The sequence below is a fragment of the Cyprinodon variegatus genome, unplaced genomic scaffold, assembly GCF_000732505.1.
Source record: "Cyprinodon variegatus isolate N-32 unplaced genomic scaffold, C_variegatus-1.0 Scaffold221, whole genome shotgun sequence".
In the NCBI taxonomy this organism is placed as follows: Eukaryota; Metazoa; Chordata; class Actinopteri; order Cyprinodontiformes; family Cyprinodontidae; genus Cyprinodon; species Cyprinodon variegatus.
Window position 1 is genome coordinate 560,987 of NW_015150674.1, and position 10,011 is coordinate 570,997.

Consider the following 10,011-nt stretch of genomic DNA (forward strand, 5'->3'; position numbering starts at 1 on the left):
ACCTGCATTTCTTTGTTTTTTCTCTTTCCTTTAAAATAATCATTCAGTTCTTACCTGTTAAAGCAACATAGGTAACATTTAGGACCATATACCATATACTGTACATGCATCAGAAGCTTCCAACAGTGTTGACATATTAGAGATCTAAATAATTCATAGAAGTATCTCTGATCCTCACCTAAAGGGCTGAAGATCTTTTTTTTCCCTGCAGTAATGAGCAATGGATTCTTCTGCACCATCAGCCATCCTCGTGTTTGCCAGTTTTTATTCTTTTATCTTGCAATATTTTCTATTATTTAAAAACCCACAGCAGGTTAATCAAACTTGCAGAAAGCAGTGCTCTCTGTAGATTAGAGTAAAATGGACTTTGATGGCCTACATTCAGAACACTATGTTGCAAAAAATGGACACTGAAATTTACTTAATCCATCACACTATAATGTGAAGGCATCTTATGGAAAATCTGACAAGACCTCAAAACTGATGCTCTGTGGGAAACCAAACCAATCAAAAGTACAGGGGATGTTGTTCCTCTCTGGGTGGCATTGATTTTGAATTAAGGTTCTTAATGGCTGTGAATTTTATAATCTTTATTTAACCTAAATCCAAATATTTGTTATAGTTTCATAAAAATGCTTATAAATATTACACTAAACAAATAATGACCAATCAACCTAATAGAGTCTACCTTAAATCATTCAAAATAACCAAATGTGTTTTTAAAACAGGCTTTCTTCATCAGCCTATGATAAACCTGCAGAGGTGAGTAGCAGTTACATTTATTTGAGTAACTTCAATAAAAAAAAAATAAAAAAAAATCTTATTTTGCTGTTTTGTAGTTTTTACCTGAAGAAATAAGGTATCATCTCACTTGAGTAAAATTTCTGGTTACTTAACCCTTTATTAGCAACTTCACTTAAGAACAAGTTTGTATTTAACAAAATCCACCTGAGAAACAAACACCTACAGTTTTCAATGTTTTAGTGAGACTTTTTTTTTTTATCTCAAGCTTTGTTTTTTAATTTCCATTGTTTATCTGCTGTGTCATTTGAAGGCCAAGTGAACAAATCACATGCACAGTAATGTGTGCATTTTTGGAAGTAACTAACCATCTGATCTCTGTCTATCTAAAGCATGTTTCATGAATTTCATGATAAAAAAAATATTTTTTATTTTATTTCATTCGTTAAAACAGCAGAATTGAAATATATATTATGTTACCTGATATCATTTAGCAAATAGTAAATCAGAAGTTATGATCACTAAGTTGCATTTTTACCTAACGCCTATAACAGAATAACAAGTTGTTTCTCAGATAACAACTTTATAGTATCATTTGAGTAAAACTGTTTAGATAAAGCTGTTACTGAGTACGATGTCCCGGTACCTGACCCACCTCCAAATACCTCAGAGGGGAGCCATGCACGAGGGAGCGTTATCACAGATCCTTCCTCCCAGCAGATGTAAGACTTTATAACCATCACTGTTCACAACAACCTCAATAAGTTGTTACATTCATGCTGATTTTGCACAGGTTCTGTCTTAGTCACTTATATAACATGCTGCTGTCATTTTTGCACATCGATGGTGTTGCAGCTATTTTTACATATCCACCACTGTAAGAATGTCCACAGCTGTATAATGATTACTCATTCTGCAGATACACAGTATTTATATTGCAAAAACACTGCACAGTACAATATTTCATTTGTTTATTTTTTAACTCTGCCACTTATTCTGTTATTTTTATACACATTATGAGGTCCACATTGTGTGACCACTTTTGCTATAATCTTTTGCTGCTGTAATGCCACAATTTCCCCACTGTGGGACAAAAAAAGGGATTTTCTATTAAATTCTAAAAGATTGTGCTCATCTTATTACAAAGGCATTTCCTTTGTAATAAGAGGATTATTTTGTCATTCTGCTTTAAGTAAGAGATGCCAGCACTGATAACCTGAAATTCTAAAAGGAAAATACTCCCCATCATGACCAGTGCTTAATTCTTTGTTTTAGCTCTGTACAGCAATGGGTCAGTCTCATTGCCTTCTCCAGCAAAGTCAGTTAATCCTTCAGGCCACTAGATGGCATCAAAAACACGTGTTTATCTTGCTTATGTCATTTAAACTAAACATTCATCGCCTAAAAATGTAATTCAGTGATTTTATTTTTTTTAAGTTCAGACTAATTAGCAATGAGCACTTTTTAAAGAAAGTGTGACATGCAAGAGGAAACTAGTTTTTTTTCATTTAATGCATTTTTTTTAGATTTGTCAAGATGAGGAAAGTTTGGTACAATGAATAAAAATAGAAAGCCCTCTATATGACTATTGGTGAAAATACAAAGCAAAAACAATACAACTAATTAGACTTTATTTGGTCTGATTTATTAACTCACTAATGTTTGTAACTGTAATTAAACACGTTTAAATCTTGAATTGACCAATAATCTCACATTTGATCCTGTTCTGTTTATATTTGATAAGTGATTACATGATGGTTGAATGGATAATCAATCTAATTCAACTTTTGAATGTCAGAGAATGGGCTTTGCAAATTTAAAACATTGCCAAGGCCTGGAAGGAATGCTGAAATCCTGCAAAAAAATCAAATGTTAAAGCACAAAGAATCAGAAAATATTGTGACTGTAGCTGGAAAATGATTTCAGTCTGCACTGTAAAGATTGTATTATCATTTTAAAATAAGTGTATGTCATAAATGTGATCCATGACCAAGACAGAAAAAACATAATTAAATGCTTTGATGACAAAATCCAGTCAGGAACTCCAGAGCACCATGACATGAAAAGTATTTTTATTAATCCAATGAAAAACATACAGCAGAACAACTATGATTTGAGAAAATAGAGCTAGAGCAAAGTAACAATAGATTTCCACATTAAGTAATGTCAACCAACAGTTTAAACACTGGTTGAGAGTGAATAGAAAGGCAGGGCAACCAGGTGAGAGCAATCATGAAGGAATTAGCAACAGCTGAAGAGAATTAAGGCCGAGCATAGAGGAAAAAAAGAGCAGGAGCAGAACTGATGGAGGCAGGGTGACTAAATGAACAAAGAGGCAATGATGGTAAAAAAACAAAAAGAAACAGATATTTAAAAAACTACAACTCGGATACCTTGTACTGTAGGATTGTAATAGATGTTTAAAGCAGGGTTAGATTCTAAATAACGGCCATTTTTTCTGCCTTTTCTTTGCCATCCCACAGAACTCTTCTCAATCTGCCAATTTAAAATGAAAAGCACTTTACTCACTGGCAAACCTACAGAGATGTTGTCAACTACCTAAACTGACATGTATCATGCTGAGTCTAGTGGAGCTGGAGTAATCTATCTATCCACCTGAGCCATACAGATACAGGTAAACTCTTAGCAGGTAAATTGTTCAGTTATCAAACTTTTTTCTTGCTTGATATCATCGATCACCTAATTGAATGGAATTTTCATTTTTTGGGGGTTAAGAAAAGATCCAAGACTTGATGAGAAGCATTCCTTGAACTCCAGTCAGCCTCGACACATGGTCACTTACACTGAGCCTGGATCTGCTGGAGGTTTCTTTCTGTTTAAAGGGAGGTTTCCCCTACACTGTCGCTACAAAGATGCTGGGAATGCCCAGGCCAGGTTAGAAACTTCTTGTAGTGTTTGGCTTATCTGCGATCAGGGGGCGGCTGTCTCAGCAGAGAAGCGTAGATTTTCCTCACCCTCGACACCTCTTCCAGCTCCTCTTGGGGAAGCGTTTCAATGACAGACGAGAGACTTATTCCCCACAGAGTGTCCTGGGCAATACCCTGTGTCTCCTCTTAGTGGGGCGTGCCTGTAGCACCTCCCATACGGGGCTTCTAGGGTCATCTGAGACAGAAGTCTAAGCCACCACAGCTTTCTCCGTTTGATGCGTATAGGAAAATAGGCTCTTCCATCCAGGAGCCTCTTCTCTGGCTGAACTTCTCATCCTATCTGTAGAGTCCCTGCCTCTGCGCAGAGGAAGCTAATTTCAGCGGCTTATATTGAAGATCTTTTGGTTATGACATAAACGTCTTAAACAGAGGTGGGGGTAGAAGCATACACTTAACAGGAAACTGTAAGTTTTTTACCTTTCAGATCATCTCCCTTTTCAACACTGCAGACTGGTGAATATCTGCTTTTGGTTGCGTCCACACGGATCCATTTGTTGTTCTACCACCCCATTCTCTACTCACCTGCAAACAGGATCCCAAGATATTTGAAATCCTTCATGTGACGCAGGATCTCTCCTCCAATTTGAAGAGGGAAAGCCACCCTTTTCTGGAGGAGAATGATGGTCATGGCGAATCTGATTTTTCTCTCTGGCTTTTCGCAATTGATTGCAATCTGTCCAAGTGCATGCTGTTTAGCAGAAAGGAGCCACCGGCACCAAAAGCAGGGACAAAATACGCTGCCCCCAAAACCAGACCCCCTCCAGCCCTTGGTTGTGCCAAGAAATCCTGTCATAAAGGTAACTAGAAGAACGGTGACAGAGGGCAGGCCTGCTGGAGTCCAACATGCACTGGAAATGGGTCCTATTGCCTACAGTGCAGACAAGACTCCTAGCTCTGTAAAGACTAGGAGATATCGGGTCTCTTTGAAGGGCCCTTTATTCTGTCCTCCTGCAGCACCCTCCACAGGGCACCACAAGGGAAACGGTGCACGATTTCTTTCGCCAGCCATATAAAGCATTTTTGGATTGCTTTGGCAAATTCCCAGGAAACCTCAAGCTCCTGGTCAAGGGTGTAGAGCTGGTCCAGTGTTCCACCCGCAGGAAGAAAGCAGCACTCCTCCAGATGCCAAGGTTCATACTCAGCTGGACTGTCCTCTCCAACACTGTCAGGCAACCCTTCCCAGGGAAGCTGAGAAGTATAATCCCCTACGGTTGGAACACACCTCAAGCATCAGCCCATTCTCCCAGCCCAAAGGTGCTGTCTTCAGTTGCCACTTAATGTTGAAAAAGTGTGTCAGCCTGGATAGCCAAAAGGCATCCAGAGACCTGACATATTCAGGGCGGATCTTATCCACCCTTAAAGTATTGCCAATGTTTAGTTTTTCTATCACCTTGGTAAATTTAGCTTTTGTGACGAACAAGCGCTACTCCGATCATCCAGTCTCTTGCTCCACCATGGAACAGGATGAGGAGACCCTTAAAGTTTTTCTTCCGCCATCTGACAGTGTCCTCAGTCAAGGTCAGCAGTTCCCCACTCTCTCTGTAAACAGTATTAGTGCAGCACAGCTTCTCCCTCCGGACATTCTGAACGGTTTGCCAAAAATCATTTAGAGGCTGACTGATGGTCCTATTCCATTGCTTCAGTGAACTCTTCTCAGACCCAAGTTTTTTTTCCCCATTATGAATTAAAGCAGTGGTCTTCAAAGTTTTCCAGACCAAGGGCCCCCAAACTGATGGCGAGATGGAGCGGGGACCCCTTAATTATATATATTGTATGAAATTTTGTTATATCAAACTGGTCTTAAAGTCACTCTATACTAACTTTTGCGACCCCCATGCGGTACCTCTGTAGACCCCCTAGGTCCCCGGACCCCCTGTTGAAAACCTCCGAATTAAAGCATTAGGGGTTTATGTAAAAGCAACCATCAATAAACCATACTAGGAAATGATTGAGATCAAATTAAACAAAATATGCAAACCAAAATTAAGGCACTTCATAGGAACTGCACACTACAAGGACAGTGCTAGTTAAAGGAAAAGTAAGCAACAAAATCCAAAATGGGAAAGTTGTGAAAGCTTAATTAAACTTTGCTATTTCTTTTAATTGGGTAATGTTTTTATTCACCACTCCAAACTAGGGTTGGCATCTGAACAATAAATAAGAGGGGCCCCAAGATGGACCTTTGGGGAACCCCATATATGATTTTGTGGTGTCTGATCTAGAATCACCTACTGACACAAGAAGTCCCTGTCCTTCAACAAGGATTTAAACCAGTTCAGTGCTGTAATAGAAATTCCAACTCACTTTCCAGACACTATAATATAACAGTGCTCAACAACAGTGTTACAGTAAATGCTGCACTACTATGATCCAATAATACCAGCACCGAGGTTCTACCACAGTCTACATTTATACAGATGTCACTAAACACCTTGACAACAGTAGTCACTGTATTTTAGTGATGCCAAAAACTTGAATATGGGATGGGTTCCTGTGCACTGCAAATACATCAATACAGACCTGAAAAATAATAAGTAAGCAATAAAATAATAAATAAACTAAGAAATTAGTGGCAATGAAGGGCCACAAAGAAATGGTATGAAAGAATTATTGTAAATAACTAAATACTGAAATACTCAAATCCAAGGCATTTCAGACACAAAGAAATGATTATTCAAATAATATGCTGATTAATTATTCTATTAGGTGTTACAATTAGTACTACCAATAATATAACAAAAACAAACAGCATTACTGCAAAAACTAATAATATTTCGAATTACATCCACTAATCTTATAATTAACTTGTGCAACTATTATCAAACAAGATAAAGTAACATTATCAAGTATAGAATCCCCCCAGCATCTACCACCGCTCCCCCAATCCTACACCGCTGATCCCTATCTGTATCCCCATCTTTATCCACATTCTGAACATTCAAAACTCTTTGGTTCCTGCTAACAATTCTTTAAACCTAAACTTAAGCACCATTTCTATTTCTATTTTTCCTTATCCATCTACTTCTTGGAATGTAAATGTTTGTTATATGTTGCATCATGTAGGCAACTGTATATCTTTATTCATTCATGCAGCCTCTTGTCATGTTATTAAATTCAAACTGGATCTCAAACTCTTTACCTGAATAAACAAACAAATAAATAAATAGATAGATAAATGAATACATGTATAATAAATAAATCAAAGGTGCTTGAAATTTAAAAGTAAAACAAACTCTTGTTCTCTATTTGAATACTTTCTAAAGTCCCATCTCCCTAAACTACGGAAGAGGATTAGGGCCACTGAAAAAAGAAAAAAAGTTAACCGATTTTTAAATTTCATTTCAGTATAATATGAGAAAAATGTCACAATTCTGACCGCAATCTCAGAATTCTGACTTTTTTCCTCACAATTCTGACTTTAATCTCAGAATTCTGGATCTTAATGTAGATGGGCACCATGAAGGAAGAGATGTGGGAGAACTCAGCTTCTCTGACAAAGATGTGAGTTGTTTTTGCTGTTTCCCCGGTGATGCTATTTCATTAATGGAGGAGCAGAAGGTAATTAAAACAAGAGAGCTAGATTACTCTTTAAAACAGATATAATTATGGCTTGATGTTAATACCGTATGTTTGTTAGCTGTCAGAATTCAGTCAGAATTCTGAAATTGAAGTCAGAATTCTGAGAAAAAAGTCAGAATTCTGAGAAAAAGTCAGAATTATGAGGAAAAAAGTCAGAATTATGAGATTAAAGTCAGAATTTTGAGAAAAGAGTCAGAATTCTGAGGAAAAAGTCAGAATTATGAGGAAAAAGTCAGAATTCTGAGAAAAAGTCAGAATTATGAGGAAAAAAAGTCAGAATTCTGAGATTAAAGTCAGAATTCTGAGAAAAGAGTCAGAATTCTGAGGAAAAAGTCAGAATTCTAAGATTAAAGTCAGAATTCTGAGAAAAAGTCAGAATTGTGAGGAAAAAATTCAGACTTCTAAGAAAAAAGTCAGAATTGTGAGAAAAAGTCAGAATTGTGAGAAAAAAGTCAGAATTGTGAGAAAAATGTCAGATTATGAGGGAAAAAGTCAGAATTATGAGATTTAAGGCAGATTTCTGAAAAACAAAAGTCAGAATTCTTCATTAAATTTCAGACTTCTGAGAAAAAAAAGCCAGAATTCTGAGAAAAAAGTCAGAATTCTGGCTTTTTCTCATATTATACTGAAATAAAATGTAAAAATCATCTAACTTTTATTTTGTTTTGTTTTTTTCAGTGGCCCTAATCCTCTTCCGTACTAAACAGAGCCACTCGGTGTAGGAATGGAGCTGACCCTCAGCTAACTCCGCCCACTCCGGTTAACTCCCCCTCTGACGGCAGCAGATCCTAACATGCGGGTGGGGGCTTTGTGTGCGCTGTGCTGGGAGGAAAACATAACATGTGTCAGTGACAGGCAGCGCTCAGAAAGCCGTTTGAAGGGACAGACTAGTTCCAGCTGCGCTGATTATTATCAGAGAGCCTTAGAAAAAGCGCTGCAGGAATGCACTAATGAGCACTTCTATTTTTGGATGCTATCCAGGAATTAAACGCCGGATATAATTGTTTATGGGGGCTGCTGTCACTTCCAAGTTTTCTATATTTTCCTCACGTGGAATAGATCTTTGTTAATTTTACTCAAGCGATATCCCATATAGGCTGACCGCTGCGCTCTCCATGGTGCTTCACGGGTAGGTGGCTGTAGGTGATGTAAAGGCATGTCTTTGTTACTTTTTCTGCAAGTTAAAGCGCTTGCTGATGCACGATTCATACTTAGCATTATGATTTCACAAAACATGGTGCCTTTTGTTTTTTTTTTATTTAGCAGAGAGATGGACCGGATCGGGACCACCATGCAGAAGAAGGCTGCAGAACTGGAGCGGCTGGCTGAGGTGCTTGTCACTGGAGAACAGCTGAGGTAGGTCTCTCACTCCGGCTACAAACCACATTTTAACACTAAATCTGCAGCATGAATCCTAAAACGACACATTTCATAATCGCCAATAATTCCGGTTTTTGTCTCCTTCATAGAGCAAACTAAGACATGACAGGACATAACACCCTGCTCTGTGTGGTAAACATGCTTTATATAATGGTCCCTACTGCAACTACAGCAGCACTGAACAGCCTCCCTGCAGCATGCTGAGTCAAACAAAGGCATCCATGCATGCATACCCATGTAACTCTTGTTGCTTTGTTATTGCTGCTTTCTACAGGGTTGCATAACACCCCTTTATTTGGTTGCTCCACTGATTCAGTGCCCTTTGAGCTGCAGCAATATACTGAACCCGCTAACCCAAGGTTATAACCATGCCATGCCCATATCTGCTATCAGAGAATTATATAGCAGTTGCCCTGGTAGAGTTGTTGACAGAATGAAACCTCAGGCCTATGGTACCATATGTAAAGAGAGGCTCCAAAAACTGTGGCGTTCACTGCCTCATGACCTCAGCGATGAATAGAGGCTCAGTAGGGAAGCATTGCACCAATGTCTGGAATTTCAGCCCCCAGTTGAAATCCTGCAATGAAAAAGTTTGATCCTATTGGGTGCAAATGTTTTACTTTTTTCTTGCAGAAGCATCCATTAAGAATTGCGTAATCTAACAGAGATTAATAGCTTTTCCTCCTTGCTCTACCAGGTGCAGAGTGTACTCTTCTTTAGTTCTAGAGAGCATTGCTATGCTTATAACTGTATGTTGTGTGTGTGTGTTTGTGTGTGTGTATGTGAGGGTTTCTGGCACAGCTGTGTACAGAAGCTGCCAGTTGGCAGCATCACTGGTGTCAGTGAATGGAGAGCTGCTTAGGGAAGTGGTCCCTGTTCTGGACACTTGAAATTTTAACACCATGTACTCTGTGTTTCCATAGTCTGGTTTAAGATGTTCTGTGTCCCTCTTTAAACCTAAATGTTGATAGACTTAATCTCAATAAAGATTTCTAAAAGACCATAATGTTTTCTTAGCAGTCGGGTTATCTAACCCTGAAAAGATATAATAACGAGCAGCGGTGCAGTTAGTGGTTACTGTGCTTGCAGCACTTTACAACCTCCTTTTGTCAACCGGACAGCCATTTGTCTTCTCCCATGACATATCACAAGGCTGACTCAAACAAAGAGCAATTTTGTGACTTTTGTGAATTTTTGTACCATTTTTTTAATGCTAATCTTACCATATTTCTAACGGAAATGATATGAGCAGCCCCTTTGGACCGCTTCCATATCTGTGTTGATAGATAGATAGATAGATAGATAGATAGATAGATAGATAGATAGATAGATAGATAGATAGATAGATAGATAGATAGATAGA

General features: G+C 38.3%; 1 protein-coding gene across 1 annotated transcript in view; it reads left to right on the forward strand.

The window, feature by feature from the left end:
• Positions 1-8,096: 8,096 nt before the first annotated feature.
• deptor (DEP domain containing MTOR-interacting protein) overlaps positions 8,097-10,011 on the forward strand; it is a 33,556-nt gene continuing 31,641 nt past the window's right edge. The window contains exons 1-2 of the mRNA XM_015380750.1: positions 8,097-8,397; positions 8,532-8,624. Coding sequence (XP_015236236.1) covers positions 8,384-8,397; positions 8,532-8,624 — 107 coding nt within the window. The 5' untranslated portion in view covers positions 8,097-8,383. The remainder of the gene's footprint in view (positions 8,398-8,531; positions 8,625-10,011) is intronic.